Source organism: Xyrauchen texanus, chromosome 13 (assembly GCF_025860055.1).
Source record: "Xyrauchen texanus isolate HMW12.3.18 chromosome 13, RBS_HiC_50CHRs, whole genome shotgun sequence".
NCBI lineage: Eukaryota > Metazoa > Chordata > Actinopteri > Cypriniformes > Catostomidae > Xyrauchen > Xyrauchen texanus.
In genome coordinates this window covers 40,193,334-40,220,041 of record NC_068288.1, presented here as the reverse complement: position 1 = coordinate 40,220,041, position 26,708 = coordinate 40,193,334, and the positions used below count along the sequence as shown (strand labels likewise).

Sequence of the window (26,708 nt, the reverse complement as noted above, 5' to 3'; positions counted from 1 at the left end):
ATGCACGTACACTAGCTGGTCGGTGGAGAGTGCTATACATCACACAGATTATCTATAGGCGAATGAGCAGCTGTACCTCCGTAAAGCCTCTCGGGTGATGATATACAGAATCTGCAGGGAGAGAATTTTTTCGATGAGGAAAACGTTGTCTGTCAAAACATCACATGGGGTCAACGGAATCGCTTCCTGCATCGCGCTACAACAACCGTTTTGCGCGTTTCGCTTTTGCCGCTTGGATTTGATAGAATTATATCGATAAGATTTACATTCTTCGCACGCCGCCGATGTCATATATTTTATTGCGATGATAAGCAAAGTTAAAAATGCCATGTCCTCGCTGGTGGGCGGAATTATCCCGCACGGCCACCATCATCATCTGCAACAGCACGGATCCGCGCAGAACGGCGGCACGGACGGGCTTCCACCACGATTCCCGTACAGCCGACCCGAGTTCCTGGACCTGACACCGGAGCTGCTGCAGTACTCCACCGAACACGCGTCCAGACCGGTCATCACGCTTCAGAGAGACAGCAGGCTTCCGTGGCGAACGGGATACGCGGAGTGAGTAGTGTTTTTATTTTTATTTCATAATTTTTTACGTTTTAATTTGTATTATTCAGTTGCGCTTAACTTAAAAATACTGTTGATAAAAAAAAATATATACGATTAGAGTGACGTCATTGCTAAGGTAGGTTATATGTCACGCCTAGCCAAGGGCAAATGGTTCATCATCATCATCATGATCATCATCATCATCCTCCTCATCCTCCTCCTCCTCCTCTGAGCGTTGTACAGTCAGCTGGAATTATTGGAATGTTCCTCTGGAATGCGTTTCTTATACCTGCACTGATGACGTAGCCTATAGTATATGGAATTAATCATTACATTTAAACATTGATATGCGGCGTAGCATAGAGCAGGTAGGTTATACACCCAACTTCGATGACAAACTGGATATCCATAGATTACAACAGCAATAATCGTTTAAAGCATCATGTTTTGTTATGTACGTCTGCAATTCAATGTACCACAGTGTAGTAAAGTGCTTTATAAGACATCATACATTAACTTTTGGGTCCCCACAGTCATGTAAGCCTGGAAAGATCAGGACATTTTAGAATTGAGATTTCCAGGCCTGGAAAAGTCATGGAATTTAATAAAATCTTAAAACGTCATGGGAATTTCTATACAAATCTATAGCCTACATTTCTATGATTTCTTAAAGTCTTAGAAGCACTGGTTAAAATGGGTTAAAAACAGACTCCGACTACCACCCCTGGAGTCACGAGTTCGAATCCAGAGTGTGCTGAGTGACTCCAGCCAGGTCTCCTAAGCAACCAAATAGGCCTGGTTGTTAGGGAGGGAAGAGTCATATGGGGTAACCTCCTCATGGTCGCGATAAATGGCTCTCGCTCTCAATGGTGCGCGTGGTAAGTTGTGTGTGGATCGCGGAGAGTAGCATGAGTCTCCAAATGCTGTGAGTCTCTACGGTGTCATGCACAGTGTGCCACGTGACACTGAGACTTGTCCTCCGCCACCCGGATTGAGATGAGTAACCGTGCCACCACAAGGACCTACTAAGTAGTGGGAATTGGGGAGAAAAGGAGATAAATAAAAAAATATTAATAATTAAAAACAAATGACCATATGTCATAATTGTCCAGCTAAAGTGTGTTTATGTATAGCAATTACATTATAGCTGCATAGTTTCCGAATATAACTGAAGATTAAAAACCTAATTAATTATTTGAAACTTTTGTTGTGGTGGTTGTTTAGAAATCTTAAAGTGATAGTTTTACGTAAAAATTATAATTCTCTCATCATTAATTCACGCCTATACCACCTTAAACTTGAATTACTTTCTTCTGTGGAACACAAACAAAGATATTTTAAAGGATGTATGATGTGTTTTTGTTCCAACAATGTAAGTCAATGGGGTCCAAAATGTTCAAGCTCCAAAAAAGGAAATAAATGCAGCATAAAAGTAATCCTTACGACTCGGGTGGTTTAATCCATGTCTTCTGAAGTGATAGGATCGCTTTGGGTGAGAAAAGGATAAAAACTCATGTCCTTGTTCACTATAAATTTTGACATCTGCTTTCTCCTTGGCACATTCATATAGGCCTACTGTTGTGCGTAAATAAGTTTAAGTTTTTTTATGGATACTTTTAAATTGTATCATAGCCACCAAAGGGTTGAAGATTAAAAACTACAAAATGAAAAAGAAGATCTTTTTTTTTCAGCTATACAGTTAAATGTATGTATTCTTCTTTCTAGATATTCTTAGTTCTAATGTATTTCATCAGCCAGAAATTGCTTTAATGGGTGCAACCTCTATAAAGTAAAGATCAAGACCATAGTTGCACAAAGTGCCTGAGATCAAAGCAGGAGCATTGATGCAGTCATGGAGTCAAACACTCAAATAAGAGAATAATATTATGTTATGTGGTTCTGGAGAATTGTAATATTTATGTGACAGAGACTGCCCAAAGACCTTTTCTGAGCACAGCTATTGCGTCTGTGTTGGATTGAAGTGTGTGATGGTTAGGACGAGATAGTAATATGAAGAGAGAATGAGAAAGAACAGACTCTGAGCAATACTGAATAAGCCCAGTTAGCCGCTGGTTATTTAATCTGTTATTAACTATAGTACAAGAGGAGGACTTTGGTTGGGCCAGTGTAATGACAGCGTCCGAAGCTGAGTGTACTTTCGAGTATCGAAGCAAACAATGCATGCAGCTGACTGCTCTAGCATGTGCACACGTATATACAATAATAAAGATTTGGCAGATGCTATTTGCACCCTGGTGCAAATAAAGGTACAGTAGATGCTATTGACACCCCAGTGCAAATAGTGCAAATATTATGCACAATATTATACCCCAACCCTGGTGCAATTAATGGTAAATGCTATTTGTGCCCAGGTGCAAATAGTGGCAGATACCATTTGCGCACATATTTAAATACTAACATACAGTGTAGGGTCATCACTGCAACATGTTTATTGTGTTTATTTAAAGTCCCACAGACACCCTACACCAAAAGTCTAACCTTATATTACAACAATACCTATGGTTTTACTACAGTAACCAGAGTATCACCATGGTATTTTGTAGTAAAACCACAGTAACCACGAAATTAAATATGGTTCCTTTATTTACACCATATTACTGCTGTAACATCATGGTTACTTGCAGCAAAACTATGATTTCCACCAAAAATCATGGTTACTACAATATTAATAATACTACTTTTCGAACGCGTATGTCTCCCGAGACTTTTGCAGAAGGAATGATATAATCTACACATGACCAGTGCGGGACAAAAGCAATCAACTCAGCCATCTAGGGGTTTCCATCAAACTATTGGGGTGCAAATAGTCACGCTGTGTGGTAGGTGCTATTTAAACCTAGTGCAAATAGTCACATCCTAAAGGTTTTAGTTCACATTAATACTCGCTAAATATGGGAAACAAGTTAAAAGTTAATCAAAATTGAACTGATATACTTTATTGATACACATTTGTAGTATTTGGTCTTATTGTGTATGATCAGTGCATGTTATTCCAAATAGAAAAGTGTTTGTTTTCCATCAAAATATAATAACTAGATCCGCTCTGAAACAACATTCAATTTTTTGGCTGACGTTATATAGGCCATGCAGGTGGGGAAAATTATGTTAACCAGTAGCCAAACAGATATTTAGACATTGATATTTCAGAATAGTGTGGAATAACAAGAGGAAGATGGATGGCCACAAGCCATCAAACAAGGACTGGTATATATATATATATATATATATATATATATATATATATATATATATATACACATACACACATAGTGCATCCGGAAAGTATTCACAACACTTCACATTTTCCACTTTTTGTTATGTTACAGCCTTATTCCAAAATGGATTAAATTCATTATTTTCCTCAAATTTCTACAAACAATAGCCCATAATGACAATGTGAAAGAAGTTTGTTTGAAGTCTTTGCAAATTTAAAAATAATTTAAAATGATAAAAATCACATGTACATAAGTATTCACAGCCTTTGCTCAATACTTTGTTGAAGCACCTTTGGCACCAATTACAGCCTCAAGTCTTTTTGAGTATGATGCTACAAGCTTGGCACACCTATTTTTGGGCAGTTTCTCCCATTCTTCTTTGCAGGACCTCTCAAGCTCCATCAGGTTGGATGGGGAGCGTCGGTGCACAGCCATTTTCAGAGCTCTCCAGAGATGTTCAGTCAGGTTCAAGTCTGGGCTCTGGATGGGCCACTCAAAGACATTCATAGAGTTCCTCCTTTGTTATCTTGGCTTTGTGCTTCGGGTCGTTGTCCTGTTGGAAGATGAACCTTCGCCCCAGTCTGAGGTCCAGAGTGCTCTCGAGCAGGTTTTCATCAATGATGTCTCTGTACATTGCTGCATTCATCTTTCCCTCGATCCTGACTAGTCTCCCAGTTCCTACCGCTGAAAAACATCCCCACAGCATGATGCTGCCACCACCATGCTTCACTGTAGGGATGGTATTGGCCAGGTGATGAGCAGTGTCTGGTTTCCTCCAGACATGACGCTTGCCATTCAGGCCAAAGAGTTCAAACTTTGTTTCATCAGACCAGAGAATTTTGTTTCTCATGGTCTGAGAGTCCTTCAGGTGCATTTTGGCAAACTCCAGGCAGGCTGTCATGTGCCTTTTACTGAGGAGTGGCTTCCGTCTGGCCACTCTACCATACAGGCCTGATTGGTGGAGTGCTGCAGAGATGGTTGTCCTTCTGGAAGGTTCTCCTCTCTCCACAGAGAAATGCTGGAGCTTTGTCAATGTGACCATCGGGTTCTTGGTCACCTCCCTGACAAAGGCCCTTCTCCCCCGATCGCTCAGTTTGGCCGGGCGGCCAGCTCTAGGAAGAGTCCTGGTGGTTACAAACTTCTTCCATTTACATATGATGGAGGCCACTGTCCTCATTGGGACCTTCAATGCTGCAGAAATGTTTCTGTACCCTTCCCCAGATCTGTGCCTCGATACAATCCTGCCTCGGAGGTCTACAGACAATTCCTTGGACTTCATGACTTGGTTTGTGCTCTGACATGCACTGTTAACTGTGGGACCTTATATAGACAGATGTGTGTCTTTCCAAATCATGTCCAATCAACTGAATTTACCACAGGTGGACTCCAATCAAGTTGTAGAAACATCTCAAGGATGATCAGTGGAAACAGGATGCAGCTGACATTGCAGCTGACGTTTTATATATATATAATGTATATAAACCAAAATCTGCCTTTTCATAATTGCCCAAATTTGTTTATTTATTAATTTTACTGTCTCCAGATGGTTACACCAAGAGACATCTTTTTACTTTAAGCCCCAGAAAATATATGTATATAAATTACATGAACTCAAAAAGTGACAAAACATGTTCATAAAACCATGGTAGTACCATTGTACTCATTCTACTCTTGATACCTATAATTCTTCATACCTTTAAAGTTCCGAATGGTGCACTTGATGTGGACTTGCGGTCTCATTGCTTTTGATTTTGCATGTACGTAAAGTCCAGAAGACTGTAGCGTGTCTCATTTATAATTTTATGACTCAAAAGAGTGCTCACATTTTTTTTTGGTCCTTGATGCACCTTTTTGCCAAGCCCATGCTGGTTTGGGCGTCACAGTATAGACTTGGAGCGCTCAGGGTGGCATTTGTGACAGGACCTATGTCTTTAAAACCATGACAGACGATGTTCTAAAAGACTTTGTCTCTCAACCTTCTGTTTCGTTCTCTCTTCAACATAAACTCACTCAATCACTCACTCACACTTATTCTTTCTATAAGATATTGCTGAGTCATCCACTGTGGCTCAAAGAGATTTGCATTCATTGAGCACATTGTTTCAGAGCTGGCAATGTCTAACAGATCTATCCATTACATGCCAGTATAGATAAATACTAGAAATACAAGACAACTCAATATGCCCAATTCAAGATACACAGTGCCATTAAAAATACTCTTTATTCAAGAGCTCAGTGGGTGGAGGTGAAGAATTGCTCATCAGGTTTTTCCAAGTCATATTAAGGCTGCATCACTGTCCTGGGCTAACAGCAAACCTAAGCTAGAGCAGTTAACATTTATTGAATACATATTTCACATTTCTTTTGAAAAGAAATTAAAAGTAATTATTGGGCTTGGCTGTGAATAATCTGCAGTTGTACATGTACTGCTTAAGGAGGAATATTTGCTTTTAGCAGTCACTTCCAGTCAATGCCTCATGGAGAGATTATATATTAAAGTACATACATAGTACACTATATATATATATATATATATATATATATATATATATATAGATAGATAGATAGATAGATAGATAGATAGATAGATAGATAGATAGATAGATAGATAGATAGATAGATAGTGGTTTACAGTTTTAACATTTTGAGCTAAAGTTAACTTTAGTGCAGGGAACCTAATGTGGACTAAATTTAAAGCTCAATTGTCTATAGTGTGTGTGTACAGTGTATATATATATATATATATATGATATATATATATATATATATATATATATATATTATGGTAACATGGTATAGCCATGTTTTTTTGTACGTCTTATGGTCATCTTTCAGTACCATGGTATTTTGGCATCTTATACCATCACTGTACCATGGTACCACCTAATTAAAAAGAAAAGATGGGTAGGTAGATCACTGTAAGTTTAAAGCCATGACAAAGGAGTTTTGTATCTAATTGCAACATGGCACAAAACATTACGTGCTTCTTGTGTGCCGTCTGATGCATTGCATTAATGACACACTTAAGTGCTTCTGAGACTGTCAGATCAATGAAATATGATACTGTACTCTCTGTAGTGTACTGTCTAGTGCACACCATCTCAGCTTCAATCCCCTTTTCCACTTCAGATCACATTTTGCAGGTGAAGATTTCCTCTGTTTTTTTTTTTTATAATATTTTTATTGATTGGTAGGTTAATTTAATCTGTAGACTACTTGTATCATTGTTAAAGCTGCACGACAGAAGGTTTTGTTGAGCGAGCAAATAAAAAAATCAGTGTTCAATAACCCTGTCCCCAACTCACTACGGTAAGTATACTGTACAGTAATTTATTTTTATTTTTAGCTGTTGTGTCAGATTTGGTGCAAAATCTCTGGTTTACATCATTCATCCTTGCGTGTTTACGTCATGTCCGTAAGCACAGAAAAGAAGGGCAGGTTACTGAGGTGCGTGCGTGTGGCGGTGGGTAAATAGTAAATAATGAGAGAATTATAATTTTTGGGTAAACTATTCTTTTAAAGGTGAAGTGTGTCATTTCCAGACTGATCTCACAGTGAAATGTGAAACAATTGGTTGACTTTTGTTTAGCTGAGATTGGCCCTTGCATACCGAAATTCAAAACAATTCCCCCAATGACCAAGTGGTCATTTGTTGATTGAATCAGTTGATTGAAACTGAAACAGTTGTTGATTGAATGGGCATGTGTGAGTCCCATTTTCCAGGTGAAATGACCAATGAGTGGTGCCAAAACCAAGTTGTGAAGTGAGTTGTTTTCAGCTGTACAGGATTTAATACAGCGAAGAGAAATGCATATTTTATTTACTGAACTCCCAAACCCAAACTCCAAACCTAAACCTAACCATCAGTGGAGTAAAAATGTAATGTTAAAGGGAAAAAGGCAACCTCTGAATCACGCTCATCACTGATTATGCGAGCGTGATTAATTTCTAGTTTCAATAGGGGATCCGAACTGAGGTCTGTAACTCTGCTGACTCAACACGCTACCAGTCGTGCCAGAAGGGAAAGATGTCTGATAGGAGATGGCGCTTGTCGGTGAGTCAGCATAATGCGACCGATCCTAGGGTCCGGAAATCTCAGAAACACTCCCCCTGGATTTCATTGGTCAAACGAACAGATAGTTTCACTCCAAACCCACATAATTGGTTGTGCCAATGTTGCTATGTCTTTTTTGACTGCCGTGGAAGTTTTGATTTATGAAAGTTACAGTATGTTAAAAAAAACTAAATTCATGGTATGACCCCTATAACGAGAATATTAAAGAGACCACAAGTTCTTTTGCCCTCATCTATAACACACATGCATAAAATGCAAAAGAGCAGATTTATGTCTAGTGTATTGCTGAAGGCTTTGACAGAGAAGGGTCCTTCTCGCTTCTCAAGAACAACACTGTCAGTTAACCAAAGTCACCAAAAGCAGAAAATTATAGTTTTGACTTTTTTGGCCTTAGTAGAAAAACTTGTTGGGTAACCTTAATAATAGATTCCATTTTTGTGGCTTTAACAAATTGTGGAATTCTTTATATTGTTCAGACAGTATGGCCTTAGTTAGACTTCCTGTACAAGTCCATGGACAAACGATTGTCCTTTTGTTTCATTGTTAATGCTACTTTTATTTATGCAATATATATATATAATGCAAGTGAATGGTGATCAAAACTTTGAATGTCTAAAAAGCACATAGAGGCAGCATTAAAGTAATCCATGTGACTTCAGTGGATTAAACATCCATGTCTTCTGAAGTTATCCAATCAATTTTGGATGAGAACAGACTAATATATAGCTCCTTTTTAACTATAAATCTTGAGATCAGCAGTCACCTTGGCGATCATTATTTCAAGTTTGATTACACTTCCTAATGCCAACTAGCACTCTGCGCATGCTTCAAGCACTAGGAAGTGTAATTGAGCTTGAAATCATGATTGTGTCAAATCATGCAATGTTTTGCAAAATGTTGTACAAAATCTGTACAACTCTGCAATGGCGAGTTGTACAGTGAAATGGAGTTACATTTTGGTCTGTTCTCGCCCAAAACCAATTGTTTCACTTCATTAGACATAGATTAAACCACTGGAGTCTTATGGATTACTATATGCAGCCTTTTTGTGCATTTTAGTGCTTCAAAGTTTTGGCCACCATTCACTTGCATTGTATGGACCTAAAGAGCAGAAGTATTCTTCTTTAAAACTTAATTTGTGTTCTGCAGAAGGAAGAAAGTCATACACATCTGGGACTGGCATGAGTGTGAGTAAATTATAAGAGACTTTTCATTTTTGGGCAAAATATCCCTTTACAGGACCTTACTGTGTTGAAACCTAATGTGGTAGAAATGGTTGTAAAAAAATGGCTTGTGACTTCAGAAGAAGGAACCTTCTGAAAGGAGACACTTCCTCTTTTGACAGGGGCTTACAGTGTGACTTTGTCAACTGAATCCCAATGTAAAATGACAGAATATAATATAAACATTTTTATAACTTTATAACTTATCAACATGATGTACTATTGTTGTCTTGAAACAAAAGCATACTATAGATATGATTGTTAGTATTCAGTTGTAGCTTGTATCTGTCAAGTTTTTAGATACAGGCATGACACCTCCAACTTCCTTGTTTCAAATGTACATAAAACCATTTGGTTGCCACAGTTGACACTTTCCTGGCAAATCAATAAATATCTTATCAGACTTAATGGGTCATCACTGTGCCCTCTGAAGCATTTTACTGCTCTCTGTAGATTAGTATGAGGAGGGCTTTTCATAATCCAGATTTGGGAAATAATGGTTTATATTTTTCTTCATGTTAGACTGCCTTCACACCAGAAATTATATTCAGTCATACTGTGGATAACTATGTTTAGATGTAACGTGTTGTGTTCGTGATTATTCATATATTCTGTGTCTAGTGAGCTTCATTTTATTTCCTATATCCATTAAACCATAGTGTATGAAACTAACAGAGTTTTAAAAAATATTAGTAACTATACGTGTTTTCCTCTCCCAAATTTCCAAATGTGCATGCTTTTTATACTGTTCTTTATGCAATTGCAGCATGTTGTCGATTAACCCCCCTCTGACATAATTTGTTCTTTCACACTGCTCTATCAAATCCATTAATCTCTTTCCGCTAGCGTTCATCCATGGATCAGGTTTGTAAGCCAGACCAGCTTTTCCTGGATTGCTCAGAATAATGTACCATGCAGGGATACTCTGTTTCTATAACCTGTGGGTTTAGAGATATGTCTCTCTCCTATTGAAAATCAAATCCTTGTCATTTTAAAGCTGGATGCAATGACACTATTTAGACTCTTTGAAGACATCTCTTAAGTAGTACAAACAAATCAATATAATGGAAAAGGAATACATATTCTGCGTTTTAGAGATACAATAATACCAGATTACATTGCTAAGAATCGCTTGGGTGTTCTGAGTGGTTGCTAGGGTGTTCGAGGTGGTTGCTTGGTGGTTACTTACTAACTCAAATCAAGAGTGCCCAATGATGTTCTGATCCCTAGATATGGCTTTAATGTAAATCAAAGGGATTATTTTCTGCATGTTTTATCATCCACAAGTGAAAAATGTGAATCAGATCACTTCGAAGACTCAACAAGCTGCATTATTTGAGGTTTCATTTTTGTCTTTAGCACGAAATGGGGACAAGTTACACCCCAAGATTTTGTACTTATGCTTACGGTTTTTAAAAAATCCCTAAACCTATGTACAAACAAACATAATAGTGGTGCTTGCTTTATAGCAAACACTAAAACACAGAGAAAACTAAGTCTTCATTCTAATTTGACTTGGTTTGTTGAGATAATATAAAATCTCATAGAATAAAAGGATGAAAGTAATAGCAGTGATCTGGTAGGTTTGTCTCTTTTCAGGGTGATAAATGCAGGGAAGAGCATGTTAAATGAAGACCAGGCATCCTGTGAGCTGATGTATGTGAGGAAGATCAGCAGTAAACAGCAACGCTGCTCCATGTTACTGGAGGACAGTGGGGTAAGTGGACACATGTCTATAATATACTATCCTGAAGAAACCATAACGGGATGCTTTCAGGGGTTAAATTAGGTCGGAAGGGTATTCAGCCACCTTCATGATTGAAAAAGGAAACATTTTGGTTTTCTTGTTAATCCATTTCATGAGTATGCTCCAGTCCAGGTTTTATTTGTGCCTGTACACATATTCCGGCTCAGGTTAGCGAATGTGCTTGCTTAAAACACCTTATTTTTAGTTTGTTCAAGTTAGTATTAATCACACCTTTGGTCTAGTCAGTGGGCAACATAGGCATTCACCTAGAGCGGCAACATCGGGCTCGCTCATCCACAGCCCACTCTCAGTTTCAGTGAAATCACAAAATAAAATGCAATCACAAGCAAACCAGGTCTTAAGGATTTCCATTAGATCTTTGAGTTCCAGGAGCCTTCGAAATTCCAGTTTAACCCCTGGATGTACCCATGCAGATATGCGGCTGTTGTAGGCCTACGTCACTTCACTTTTGCCATGAAACCCCAGGCAAAAGTTTGGAAAATGGTGTATTGCTAAAAAACATAATCTTAATTTCTTTATTTGTTATAATCATGGTATCAAAACACAAATGTCCCTGTCACATACTGTATTTTTTCAGATTATTTAAAATGGTAGTATGGTCATTATCTCAATTCTTGGTATCAATATTTATGAATCCAAATCCTTGTATATTTTCTGACGTTGGACAACTGTATGATAATTGTTGAACAGTCACTTCCTGTTGTGAGCTAAGTGACGCATACTAACTATTACACTTACTAACTTGTAAGTAGTACAGTATGTGAGATTAGGATTAGTAGACTGTGAAATCATATTGCATTGGAACTCCTTGAGGTTCCCAGATGGCATGCTATTATACATCTGTGAATTTTTGTGTTAATATTCCTGACAACCACGTGTTCTACGGAAGAGGACACCCTAGTGACGACTGACTGATCTAGTCTATTAGTTGTCAGTCCCACTAACAGTATTTCATGTGTTGTAAAAGTGTTTGAGCTTTTGAGATTTTTGAAATGTTGTGTGGCTTATTTCATTTGATTGAATATTGTGGAGATTGGCAAGGAATTGAATATGAAGTTTGAATTGAGCTCGGAAAAAGTGCTTGTTATTTGCATGTGATGTCTGTGCTGGTTCAGCGCCTGATTTGTTAAAATAATTATGCAGATCGTGCAACAAATTCGCAATATGCACACGCAATTCTGATATTGCAGGCCGATCCTGAGCTGTATGCGCTGTATAGCAGGGGATGCAGCAGACCACCTTGATGTGACACACTTTGGCAGGACTAAACAGCATCAGTAACTACTATGATTCAGACACCAGAATTATCTCTTTAATAAGCCGAAAGTGCGCTTCACTACACCACGCATTTGCATATATGCGAGGTCATGGCGCTCTTTTCCATTATTTCATAATTGTTTGATAAATTACTGCTGTGCTGATATGATCAGTAGAAAATGTACACAAGCATCTCTTTTAAACTAAATTAATTTTACCGTCTGCTTGTACTTCTGGCGGTACACTTATATACTTAGATACTTTTTTAATTTTGTATTTATATTGCTGCATATATTTCAATGCTTATTCAATTTACTTAATTAAAATACAACTAAAACTAAAGCATGTTGTCACAACTTGATTTAATTGCATTCTATCCATCTATTTTTTAAATGGAAGTGTACTTAATCCTTTTGAGTTGGGACTATATTAATATTTTTGTGGTGTTAATGAAGCACTGATGAAACTGGCCAGGGGAATTCCATTTTCCAGCATGCTTTGCATGGGACTGTATGGGAGAACAAGTGTTTAAATGATTGTTTGTTTGTTTGTTTTTTGATTGATTGTTATTTTATGAATTTTTTAACAAGATGAGAATAGGAGAGTTTTGTTTAATGTTCAGTTATTTTGGAATTAAAATAGAGCGACTGTTATGCTGGAGTTTTGGGGTTACTATTTTGGTGAAGGTGCTTGTGCTTTGTTTTAGGATGGGCTTCCACTTTCAAGAGCAACTTGATTTTAGTCCTGTTCGGCTCTACAACAAATTGCTATAAAATTGACAGTGAAACAGTTTCCTTGTCCTGACATTAACCAACCATAATCAAATTAATTAAATAAACCTTAGTAAATCGAGTTTGACGAACCTATTGAAGTTGAGTTAAAACAGCTATAGTACATTAATTTGATTTATTCTGAATAACAGATATTATATTTTGAGTAAAACAAATGTATTATTCAATTTAGAAAGATAAATGACTTTATTTTTTGAGTCTAATAGCAGTTTTTGTGAATGAAGCACAATCTATAATAAGTATTTCTCTCATGAAGATTCGCAGACTTGAGTGAAATTTAAGATGATATTTATTTGATTATTATAAAACAGAAAAGTAATGTCTCTATTTGGCGTAGGCCCTGACTGGCGTTTCCGAAGAAGTTATACTCGGAACCGTCTTATCCTGCTGTAGATAGGAGCAAGGGGCGAGGAGCCTACCACCATGCAGTATGGGACTCAACTGGTGGTGGTGGGGTGGTGGAGGTTGCCGTGTTAGCACACTAAAACAGCAATGTGATAGATTGTGAGCAGACTTATAAAGCAATGGCTTACATGTGATTGGCTAGGAATTACCTAGCTAATGGTGCGATGATGTACAGCTGCTAGTCTTCCCGCAAGAACTACGCTGCGCTTAAATTTACATCGAAATGCATGTTTGTGCGGAACAGAATGACAATGATTTAAATTAAATACTTAAGACGCAGCGCAATTTTAGTGTTGAGTTTGCTGACTTAAACTAGATGCGGGTGGGTAGTGATTAAGACGCAGGTTTTTGCACTGAAATGGCGCAACTGTTTTGTGAAGGTTTTTTGTAAAGACTTCAAACATCCTCTTCAACAAAAGGCTTCTTTCCTTATTGTGCTAAAAAAAACAATAAATAATATTCCTGTAGTCTTCTTTTTAATGGAATTGTTGTGGATCAGTTGAAATTGGCAAAAAGAGTCTCAGGTAAGATTATGAAAGATTTAGCTTTGCTGAAGGAGCTCTGCTGACCACACTGACCTGTTGAAATCCCATTAAGCTCGGCAGAGACATCTGTTCTTGGAGCACATTCATTTGAAATCTAACATGTAATTCCAGATAAAATTGGAATTAAACATTTCCACCACTTTGACCCCATTTCCACTTGGTATTAATATGGGTTTTTGGTGATTGGATCACAAATTGTCAGCACTAAATGCAGGTCTAAACGGAGTTTAAAACTTTTTATGATCGGATCACAAAAACCACAAACGTATGTGTTCAAAAACGCACCTGAATGCATCACATTTGATGTGTAAACGCTAATCTGTATGCGTCCCGGCAGTAGCAAAGCACCTCCCCTCACCTGTCAATGCGCTAAAACAAGAGTTTAAACGTTGTAGGTTACGAGCGGTTTAAAAGAAAATAACCATCCAATCTGAATATTTTAAAAAGCAGATATATACACAAGCAAGAGAACTTCAGAGATAATCTTTAGTGTGTCTGATATCAACATGCAGGGACACTCATGAGAAGCACCAACATCTGGAGCTCAGGTTAATACAACTAATCCACTAAAATAACAGACAGCTCTGCTCAAGATGTTGTGATTGTGCTTAGATTAAATTTCAGATGCATCAGGGAGAACTAGCACGCCATTTTATTTTTGCACTTTCTTTGTCTTCACAGACTTTGATGCGGTTAATTATCATGCAGGAACACACTGACATAGTGACTGATGAATGTTGTCATGAAACAGAGTCTTCCCCGCCAAATCCAATCACAAGTGTTCACAGGAGACGCATTTAAATGACCAGGTGTAAACAACGGTGTGTATCACCTGACCACATGTGATCGGATCACCGGAGACGCATCTTAATACCAGGTGGAAACGGGGTATTGATAGATTGGTAGCTATTATCAGAGAGTTCCTGGGATCTTGACACGCAGTGTTAATTTTTACAGTTTTTTGTTTTAGCCATAGTTTTACTCTTTAGACAAAAATGTCTTTTAAATTTGGTCAATATTTTGTCTTGTTATATTCATTCATTTTAGCCAGTTTTACTCACTTTACTGAATTCTTTATACTTTAGAGACAAAATGTTTTTTTGTCAATTTATGATATTGCATTGCGTGTATCGCTTTTACGGAAACCACGCAAGTTACGGATTCTAACTAGTTCATAATTTAGTTGAAGTTCACCTGTTCATTCGCTTCATTGAGCAGATGTAAGGTAAGTTGTAATTTACATATTTGTTGTTGATATAGTGATTAATCTAATGTGTTAATATATTGTGCTTGAGTAAATTAATGAACCTGTTGGTAAAGCGGTTCGTTGTGCCGATTCAGCTCTTTCTGTTCATGCAGTATGTAGAGTTACGTAGAAAATATGTAACTCTACATACTGGATTTTTGGATTATATGAATAAATTCTTTCTAGATGTTTCTTCTTCTTAAAACAAATGGTTCTCTAGGTTTTCTTCTTCTTTTTGTGCACTGTTATGTCTTGCAGGAATATATATATTTTTTCAGTCGTTTGACAATTAACATCATTGTGCAGATGTTTCTCAGATGTTGAGTAAGGAGTAATAATTGCTTAGGAAAAATAAATAGAAACATGAGACAATTGCTTACATACAGCACAACTGTTTGCATGAACTTCCCTAGACCTCAGAGCTCGACTTGAGCAAAATCTCCATTTGCCCTCCATTTAATGTCTTTGAAGTCTAGGAACAACAATTAAGATACTGAAATAGATGTCATTTGTGATTTATCTTTCCTATGGGCATTTCTTTCTCCGTCTAGCTCTCAAATTGGAAATTATAAAACACCATCGTAGTTAGTGCCGAACAGTGAAAAATGGATTAAAAATCTCCAGCAGTATTTACTCCAAAGGTCGTTAGCCAGGATAGTGACATCTCCCCTTTCCCTTCTGCTTGCATCACGTGACATTCCCCTTCCCCCCCACCTAAACCCTTCTGTCTACTGGTCGAAATCAATTACATCATGCTATCATCTGCTGTGTTGCCTGTTTGCAACAGGCTACAGTATGTGAATTAGAGAGATATATACTGTAAACAGACAGGCTGGCAGATAAAGTGATAGCAAAAGGGCAGATATTCATTTAAGATGGACCCCCTGCTCTGCAGAATCAGATTGAACCACAAACATTTGCTGTTGCCACAAGCCTTCCTGTTCAACAGATGATCTTGCGTGATTGTGAGCGAGTAAGCACTCAGAGTTAATCTTATCAACAGGTAATGTCAGGAAATTAAGATTTCAGAGTATTATTTGTCCTAGAAAAGATGCAGAACGAGTCCTGATGCCCTCCTGTGTTTTTACATGTTATTGTGCCTGATTGCACAACTCTCTGGAATACTTAACTCTGATTGGTCAATTGCGGCATTCTGTGGTATAATAGACGCAATTAACCAATCAGAGTTAAGTATTCCAGAGAGTTTATCCAACCATGTCTCCTAGAATGATCGTTACTATAACTAGAGTTTTGCAAGCTGACTTTTATGTGCCAAATTCTAAGTTTCGTCACCGTTTCTTGGTGAAATTAACATTAGAGGTGCTATAACAACTGTGCGTTTTATTCACTTTCACACAAATAATGACTACAATGGCTGATTATGACTAAATAAACACTTATTTTTCATTCTGTTTCTCACACTCTGCTATGTTATGATATCGAAACACTTTTACAGACTCACCTACTCTAATACACTTATTGTAATGTGATCAGCTTCCATTGTTGCTCAGTGTTTGACTTTGGACTCTGAAGTGCGCAGTTCGAGACCAGTCAAGCACACAAGCTGACTCATGAGACAAGAGTGCCATAGAAGCAACACGAGATGATGTGGTTGCTTCAGAAAATTAGCTTTTTTTTTTTTAATTTTATATTTTTATTTTAGATCAAAATTGGTTAGGGTAAGGTTAAGGTTTTAGGTTTGGGAGGTATGTTTCACTCATTAAAACATATCTAATCTAATATAACCTCTCACTAATACAAACCTTGTCTCATCACTACATAATTTAACTCACTTTTGCTCTTATTCTTGCAGGACACTGCAGGTATTCCCATGCACTTCTGGGGTGTTTTTGATGGACATGCAGGCTCTGGAGCTGCACTCATGGCATCCAAACTTCTCCAACGTATCATCCGTGATCGTCTTTGTGATGTCGCCCATCTCCTTGAAAACCAGAATAGTCCACCACCCATCTGCCTGGCCAAGAACGGGAGCCCCTTCCAAGCTGATGCCAAAAAAGGGGCCTGCCTGGATGGAGAGGAGCAGGAGGGGCTCCCAGATGAGCCGCGGTTCCACATGGAGAAAGACATTAGTGTGGAGAGCCTGGTGATGGGGATCATAGAGACTGCATTTAGACAGATGGTGAGAACTGTGGGTTGGAGACCATGGGCTATGCTCCATGATATAAATCAATTCTATTGTATATGAATATGGTATGATTCTAGTAGGCCTACTCAATTGAAATTTGATAAGGTCACTGCTGAAAAGACTAACTTAAACCAGACTAAGGTGGTTTGTCAGTCTTGGCTGCTTTAAGATGGTCTCTTGGCCTGTGCAAGCTGGTGGTCAGCAGGTTTAACTGGTCGGTCTGCTGGTCTCCCAGCCTGATCAGCTGACAAGCGCATAAAACCATTTTTTACCATTAAACCATTAACTAGACCAGTTTAACAAGTGGAAACCAGCCTGGTGGCCAGATAAGACCAGCAAACCACTGTAAGCCGTTTAAGCTTGTATAATAGTCATTTGTTAGTCACTTTGGATAAAGTGTCTGCTAAAAATAAAATGTAATCCCTCAATGGCGTGGTATATATCAAAGTACCATTGTATTACCTTCTGGAAAAGACTTTAGAATTCCTATTGTTGGAAAGGCTTGAGAAACGACATAAATCTGGTCTAACATTCATCTACTAATGCTTTATCATTAGACGTTTCTGTTGTCTAGGGCTCATTCATATGACATCGGCAGTATCTATCAAATATACATGTGCGTGTTAAAGTAAATACTGATTTTACTGACTACTGTGCTGACTATAGATGTAATGCAAATAGAAGAGGGTACTAAGCCTGTTGTATTATTCTACAGGATGACCTCATAGAGAGAGAGAAAGAATCTTACAGCATTTCTGGTGGCTGTTGTGCCTTGGTTGCAATACACTTGTTGGGAAAGCTCTATGTAGCAAATGCCGGAGACAGCAGGTAAGAGGTCTAAAAAGATTAATGAAATACAGTATTTCAAAGAATTGCTTACAGCAGCTTTAACGTGTATTGGAATATATTAGTCTTAAAAAGACGCACCATTTGCAATTATTTGTTTTTTATTTTTACATGAGTTTTGGGGGCCATTCACTTTCCATAACGTTCCATTTTTGAATGTTAAAATACAAATGTAAGGCCACAAGACATAAACAATATGTGTGTAAATATGATTTAAGTGTGATAAAATCACTTACTTACCTTTTCTGTGTAAAGTAATAGTCAATTTTACAACTTCGTTGCCATGGAGATGTAATGTCAAAAAACCCTAAAATGACTGTAGAAATGTTATTAAATTATACACTTAAAATTTCTTCATTTAGACCCTTCAGAAATTGGCTTTGTTTACTTCCATTGTAAGTGCCTCACTGTAACATCGGGTCAAAGTAGGGAAGGGTCGAACTTCTTTTTTGTGGTAATCAACATCATGCCACAAATGCTGTCGACTGAGTTTAACTTGTATTGAACCCACAATATTCCTTTAAGTAAACAATATATATACTAATGTATATGCAACAATATGTTCCACAATGATTTCATAAAATTACATAATCATAATGACAGCTCTAACAGTAACTGATTGCCACAATGACAAACTGCCATACTGTAGAATGTATAATACACATTGTAACACTTAAAATAAAATGAAGAGTGTTATTTCTCCGCAGAGCCATAATTGTCAAAACCAATGAGGTCATCCCCATGTCCACTGAGTTCACACCTGAAAGTGAAAGACAGAGGTTACAGCATCTGGTGAGTTACAACTTTTACACTCCACTCTAATTCCAATACAATTCCCATATGACTTGTGTACCAAATATGGCTATACTTGAATTCCATTTCATATTTATCCTTTATAGTGGTTGACTGCTCCATTATTATTGTAAATCTTTTGTGCTGTTTGAATCTAGGGCTTCCTTAAACCAGAGCTGCTCGGGAATGAGTTTACACATATTGAGTTTCCCAGGCGCATCCAACACAAGGAGCTCGGCAAGAAGATGCTCTTCAGAGACCACACAATGACTGGCTGGTGAGTTTGAATGTCTTTGAAGGAACGAGAGTTTTAGGGGAATGATTTATGGTGGTTATGGTGGTTATTTTCAGAAATTTCACAGTGGCTTTTGTTTCAAAGCTTTAAATCTATTATTTTATTGTATTCCATAACCATTTTCCATTATTATTTCAGGGCATATAAGACAATTGTAGAGGATGATCTTAAATTCCCACTGATTTATGGGGAAGGGAAGAAGGTAACTGAATATTGCTTGTTTTCTCTAATAATATAACTTTAAAAAGTCCAGATGCTTTAGATGGATTTTGTTTCAAGCTTCATAACAGTAACATTTGTCACAGGCCTAACACATAATCTAATGAATGTGTGAAATGAAAAGTTGCTTTTCCCCCACAGTTCTCACTGCTATTTATTACAAAGCAGCAGTAGTGAGGTGTTGCATACAGGAATTGCTAAAAACACATTTATCACAGTTATAGGGCAGAGTTTATATACAGTAAATGGGCTTTTAAAATTACCTCATTTCAATTGAGAAACAATATGGAACATTTGCACTTTTTACAATTAATTTGTCACACCGTAGGAACATATTAAATGACCAATGTTGGCAAAAAGGTGATTAAAATAAAAGAAATGGTGACCAGTCACAACATGTAAAATATTCACTTTCCTTTATCCATTCATAGAAGTTTTAACCAATTATAATAATGTTTTTTTTTTATTTATTTTTTAAGTTAATGGAATTGTTGTCAACTACCCAAACCTGCAACTTTAAGTTTGTGTTTGCGTTCACAGGCCCGGGTCATGGCCACTATTGGCGTAACACGTGGTTTGGGCGATCACGACCTGAAAGTGTACAACTCAAACATTCATATCAAACCATTCCTATCATGCTGCCCAGAGGTGAGTTTATAAGTGGGTATTTTTGTAAAAATGTATGCAAGGCCATTCTTTTGTTCTTCATTCAGATCGTCATTTAGCTTCTTAGTTACTTGTTTATTTAATAATCTATTCACTCTACATGATAGAGATCATTCAGGACACTGATATATATATATATCAGTGTCATAATGCCATGAGTTGAATTTCATGCTAATACCCACGAATTGTCCAGGTAAAGGTGTATAACATCTCTGAGCACAAACATGGGCCTGATGATGTCCTGATCATGGGTAGTGATGGACTATGGGATGTCACAACTGATAGAGAAGTTACAGATGCAGTGACAACTTTCCTATCTGGCCGTGAACCCAACGAGCCCCTGAGGTAAGACTCTGTAGGCATAGGCAAATTTGATAGCAACCCTTTTCAACAGAGTTTTGTTATGACTGTTGTTTGGGCTCACTTGTAGTGTCAGAAATGAGTGATTTAATGATGGTTTTAAGCTCCATAGAAGCAATGGAATCCACTAAAAATAATACAAGAGGTTGTTTCTTTCAATCAGTTTAAAAGAAAAGGTCATTTTAACAAATTAAAGTGATAATTCACCCCAAAATGAAAATGATCTTATCTTTTACTCACCCTCATGCCATCCCAGATGTGTTTGAATTTCTTTCTTCAGAAGAACACAAACAAAGATTTTTAGAAGAATATTTCTGCTCTGTAGGTCCATACAATGCAAGTGAATGGTGATCACATCTTTTGTAGCTCCAAAACTCACTGGAAACATCCAGTGTTTAAATCCAAATCTTCAGAAGCAATATAATAGGTGTGGGTGAGAAACAGATAAAAAAAAAAAAAAACTCTAAATCTCCACTTTAACTTTCACTTTCAGATGTGAAAGTGAAATTAAACAGGCACAACATGTAAAAGTGAAAGTGGAGATTTTGAATAAAAAAGGACTTCTAAAAGACACATCTATTAAATTGTTTCTGAAAATATGGATTTAACCACTGGAATCAAATACAAAAACCGCCTTCAAAGCCATTGTTAAACTATGCTCAAAAATGACTGGTGTACCTTTACGTAGTTTAACTGTATTTTATGAGCAACAGGTGATAAGAAGGGCTTATAGCATCATGGGAGATGGAACGCATTCCTTGCACTCTCAGTTCGACCTTGTTCCCCTTTGGAGACATCTACGTGATGTAAGGTGCCTTACAAATCGATATAAATTTACGTTTGTGCCTGTGGCTATTCGACTATGTAATGGGTGATATCAAAGTTTCTTATCATTACTATTGTATTTTTATGTATTTATTTAATTATCTTTAATATTTATTCACAATGTGTGATCTGGTATGCTGTATTCTTGTTTAGTTATTGTGTTGTTGTATGAAGTACTGCTGTAGCACTATAGAAATTGCCCCACGGGGATTAATAAAGTTCTAATAATAATAATAATAATAATATGGATTACTTCTATGTTTACTTAATGAGAATTTTGGAGCTACAAAGGTCTGGTCACAAATTCACTTGCATTGTATGGACCTACAGAGCTGAGATATTCTTCTAAAAATCATAATTTGTGTTCAGCAGAAGAAAGAAAGTCATACACATCTGGGATGGCATGAGGGTGAGTGAATAGTGAGAGAATTTTCATTTTTGGGTGAACAACCACTTTAACCATATTTAGAACAAAATTTTGAATAATTTATAGAATTTTTGAATATTGAAAAAAAGATGCGTGTTTCTTTAACTTTGGGCAATTTCATATCCTTGGCCTAGGGGTTGGTTTTTATTAAAACTAACAGATTTCAGCTTTTCTTTTTTTTTTTTTTTCTTCTTTTTTTTTTTATATGGTCACATTAAAACCAACTTTTTTTTTAACCAAGCCTTCATCATTTATTTTTGGTACAAATTCCTTTTATGTACAGATTGCATTGTGGCAGACCCAGAGTTCAATATTAAACTATGTAAATCAATTATAAAAATACAAATTATTACATGTTTAAAACTGTGATAATCTAAAAAAGAAGAGTGAAATAAACACCTTTTCAATATTTATTGTGTCAAACTTATTTCTATGAATTTCTCAAAATGTATGACTGTCCCACTGATGTGGCATCATTTCCACTCCAATCAATTTTGCCTCTTTTCTCAAACGTTAGTGTACTTGTTAACCAAGTCGACAAAAGTGTAAACGTCAATCAGGCCATAATTTTTCCAAATAATGCAAAAAAAGTCTGTATTTGGGATACTGTACATAAAAAGTTAGTTATGAAACTGCCTTGTCAAAACATTGAAAATGTTTCCATCACCATCATTTCCACCATGGAATTTTATTAAACAGAATTTGAGATATGCCGGACACTGTGGTGGGAATTTTTATGACTTTCAAAAACAAAAAAACAACATAAATCTCCTCTGATGCACATACATACACTGTTGTACATTGCTAGTAGACAAATTAAATGTATTAGTGAGAGTGTGACAAATGTTTTAATAGAAATGTATTTTTCTTACCCTTACAGTCCCTTAATACTGTATGTTTTATATAGCAGTATAATGGACCCCTGGGGGTCCACGTACCCTCGGTTGACATCCCTGTGCTCATAGAATTTGCTGAATGGGGTATGTTTTAGTAGTACCACCAGCAGATGTCAATGTACTGTTTTTCATCTCTAAGCACGCAGATCCCCTCTTTTGCCACTCTGTGTTTACGTTCAGTGCTCAGATATTGATGCAGTGCTTGCATGTTTTAAAGGTACACTCTTGCAGCACAAGATCTCCTAATGCGTTCACGTGGAGTTCTGAAGGAGCGAGGATGGCGCTTGCCCAATGAAAGACTTGGCTCTGGTGATGACATCACAGTGTTTGTCATTCCACTGGCTGGAGCGGAGTTAGAGACATGACAAGGTGAGCCCACGTTCACTGGACAAGCACACCAGGACACGGCGAGAGAAAGGGCTTGGAATCCAAGAAATCATTTTCATTAGATCACATGGATCGGATATGGGAGACCCAATACCCCCTTCTCCGAGTTGTATGCTTCACTCTGAATAACGTCAAGCCCATGTCAGGTGTGGGATGACATCATCAAGTGCCATTCCTTCCCCCGCTCTCCACCTCTTTCTGATTTGTCTACTATATACTCAACAAGTCAGTACAAGACACGAGGGCTTATAACAGATGAGTATTCTTTAAAATGATAGTTCACGCAAAAATGAAAATTCTGTCATCTTTTACTCACTCTAATGTTGTTCCAAAGCTGTATCTTTCTTCTTTGGAAGAGAAAAGCATATGTTAGGTGGAATGTAAGCCTCAGTCACCATTCGCTTTCATTCATTCTCCTTTTTTGTTTCTTGTAAGAAAGAAAGCCAGGCAGGTTTGGAACAACAATAGGATGGGTAAATGATGACAACATTTTTATTTTTGGCTGAACTGTCCCTTTAACATCAGTGGGGCATTTGAAATCTGAGTCTCAGTGTGGCAAAGGAATAAGCCAATACTACTAAAAACCCTGATGGCAAGGGAAATAAATAACAAAAGCACTTTTGACTATATATATATACAGTATATAGCAGAAACCATTTGAGCTGTAATTTAAACTGCTGATTATTTCTGTCTCCAAAGACTGTTGTTTCTGTTGACTGTACTGGTGACTGAATTTAAGGTTTTCTATAGCAAGACGCAATCAAAAAAACAATGCAGGCTTTAGTTTTTCAGTCAGTTTAGCTGTTTTGGGTTCAAATAGGTCTCCTTGAGAATTAAAGTCAACATGAAATCAAAACCGACCCTATTTACTTTCTTAAAGGAATAGTTCATCCTAAATAAAAATGATGTTGTTTGAAGAATCTACTGCTTGCTCTGATCCATGCAATTATAAAGAATGGGGATTGAAGCTTTCAAGTAATCATAAAAAGTGATCCATATGACTTGTGAGCTATATTCCAAGTCTTTTGAAGTCATATGATAGCTTAGTGTGAAAAATAGACAGATCATTAAGTCATTATTCACTGAAAACCTTGACAGAGAAGTAATGATGTCCGATTCATTCTTCAGAGTCTGATATTTCCAATGAATCTGTAAATCGGGTTCACCAGCCTGAACGATTTGTTCATGAATATAGTGTGCCAGTCATATGCTTATGCTTATGGGTCATTCTATAATTGCAGGTACATTTCATGCCCATGGGATATTTATCTAATGCATTTTCATCCATTTACAGTACCAATGCTTATATTATTAGTACATAATTATATTTTTCCAAATCACTTCATTATTTGTTGGATAAGCCATCTCTAAGCATATGACATAAAACATTGGTATTCATCTGTCTGATTTTGTAGAGTTGGTCATTCTACTTTGCAAATGCATGAAAATGAGACCTCAAACATAAACTAATTTTATGTCTGTCTGAAAAAACAATGGTCAACTAAGTTATCCATCTGAAGAAAAAACATCACTTCAAAAAGGAACAGTTTGTTCCAATATAATATGTCTTGCACAACATTGTGTAATTTCGTCAGGACACACAAGGATAAAGGACTTAAAGTTATGTTCTTTCTCTTTTTTCCAAATATTTGTCAAAAAGCCAAGCCTGAGCCAAGAGTGGATTAATTTACTGTCAACAGTTTTAAAACATTACTAAAAATGATTCAATATTATTGAAAATACATTTCCAAAGGTGCCATGTGCTCAGTAGATCGAGGTTCCCTATATTGAGGAAAGACTTGAAGTGTTAAAAAATATCAACAATGTTACACTTTTAGCACATTCTACAGATATTAAGAGTTGTTTAAAAGTGTTACATTTATTAAATTTGAAGGAGTTATTGAACATTAGCTTAGCAGTCATTTGGAACCTTTTAAAATCATGTTCAGTAAAATATTTTAAAACAATGTTCAGATGGAATAAATAAAAATGAGCATTGTCATAATTATAACTTGTGAAATATTAGTGCTTGCTCATTTTTTCATTAAAGCATTAGAGATCATAATTGTTGCTTTTAGTGAATGGTCACATAATCCATCAAATCAGGTTGCTATGTTAATTCTTGGTATTTTCCAAAAGTGTACAAAATTACTTAATTTGTTGACAAATTAGCCTGGTAACATCATTCTTTTTAAGAAAAATGTCCAAAATTAGGCTACCCTGATTTTGCTCAATAGTAAATATATTGAATTTTAAAGTAGCTTTATAAGATGATATTTGGGTATTGGAGAAAACTTAAAAAACAAAAAATCTTCTCACCATCAAGTGCCAAATGTACTGCTAATTATAGATTGACCCTTATATGTTATGGTGCTTTTGCATCATTTTTTAAGCTTTAAAGCTCCAGTCACTATCATCTTAATGGGAATGCATGGAAAATAGCAACCAATATTTAGTCTTTCAAAAATTATATATTTTTTATGTCCCTGGGAAGAAAGAAAATTCATACAGGTTTGGAACAAAAAGGGAATGAGTAAATGGTGACAAAATTGTACCCAGCGATTCCGTTCCTGGTCTTATTGTGCATGATTAATTTGTACACATTCATTTGTCGATGAATAAAATTGAGGTCTGCCCTACATTCCATTTTTTTCTTTATATATCTATATATATATATATATATATATATATATATATATATCCCCTTTCACTGGGGCCTGGGTAGCTCAACAAGTAAAAGGCGCTGACTACCACACCTGAAGTCGCAAATTAGAATCCAGGGCGTGCAGAGTGACTCCAGTCAGGCTTCCTAAGCAACCAATTGGCCCGGTTGCTAGGGTGGATGGCGTCACGTTGGGTTAACTTCCTCGTGGTCGCTATAATGTTCTCCCTCTCTGTGGGGCATGTGGCGAGTTGTTTGTGGATGCCACGGAGAATAGCGTGGGCCTGCACATGCGTTAGGTCTCCACGCTAACGTGCTCAACAAGCCACGCGATAAGATGCGTGGATTGACTTCTCAGATGCGGAGGCAACTGAGATTCGTCCTCCGCCACCTGGATTGAGGCGAGTTGCTACACTGCCACGAGGACCTAGAGCATATTGGGAATTGGGCATTACAAATTGTGGAGAAAAGGGGAGAAAATCTTTCACTAATAAATATGTAACATGTCAGAAGTAAAGTGGGTTCTGAATGCCATTTCATGTTTACTTTAAGCTCCGTAGAAATATAAACTAGTATCAACCTTGCTTCTGTAGACGTAGCTGAACCAGGATCATTTTCCGTACACCCTAAAAATCCATGTGCAATGTACAGTATTAATGATTAAAAAGACAGAATTATCTGGGTTTAATTTCGGATAAAACATTGATGGGTATAGCAGGCGTTCTATACCCCACTGAACTGATTGCTTGCACTGCTGTAGATTTAATCATAGTAGCTGAATGACCAATTTCTTTGCTGTAGATAAAACCTTATCTGGTCTCAAACCTTTTGTCAGTGAGGAATCTAAATTCCAACAACTATTTAGATCCAGACCTGAACCTGAGAAACCCAAACTTAGTTTCATCAGTCATTTTGGTCTTTTTGTACACCTTGAATGTACTTTATTTCCTTTACTTGATGTCAGTGTTGTGACTGTGTAGTGTATACTGGATACATATTGAGTTCTGCCTTTCAAATGATGATTAATTGTCAAAGGATTACTCTTTGCAAATGATTATGTGACTAAATCGAAATAAATCTATCCTTTTT

The 26,708-nt window shown here is 37.0% G+C and overlaps 1 protein-coding gene across 1 annotated transcript; it reads left to right on the top strand.

The window, feature by feature from the left end:
* Positions 1-26,708, top strand: LOC127654480 (protein phosphatase 1H-like). Its single transcript, XM_052141701.1, has 10 exons — positions 1-561; positions 10,686-10,803; positions 16,912-17,238; positions 17,960-18,072; positions 18,798-18,882; positions 19,041-19,159; positions 19,316-19,379; positions 19,937-20,044; positions 20,256-20,407; positions 22,788-26,708. The coding sequence occupies exons 1-10, from the start codon at positions 305-307 to the stop codon at positions 22,933-22,935; spliced, it is 1,491 nt and encodes a 496-aa protein (XP_051997661.1). The 5' UTR covers positions 1-304; the 3' UTR covers positions 22,936-26,708.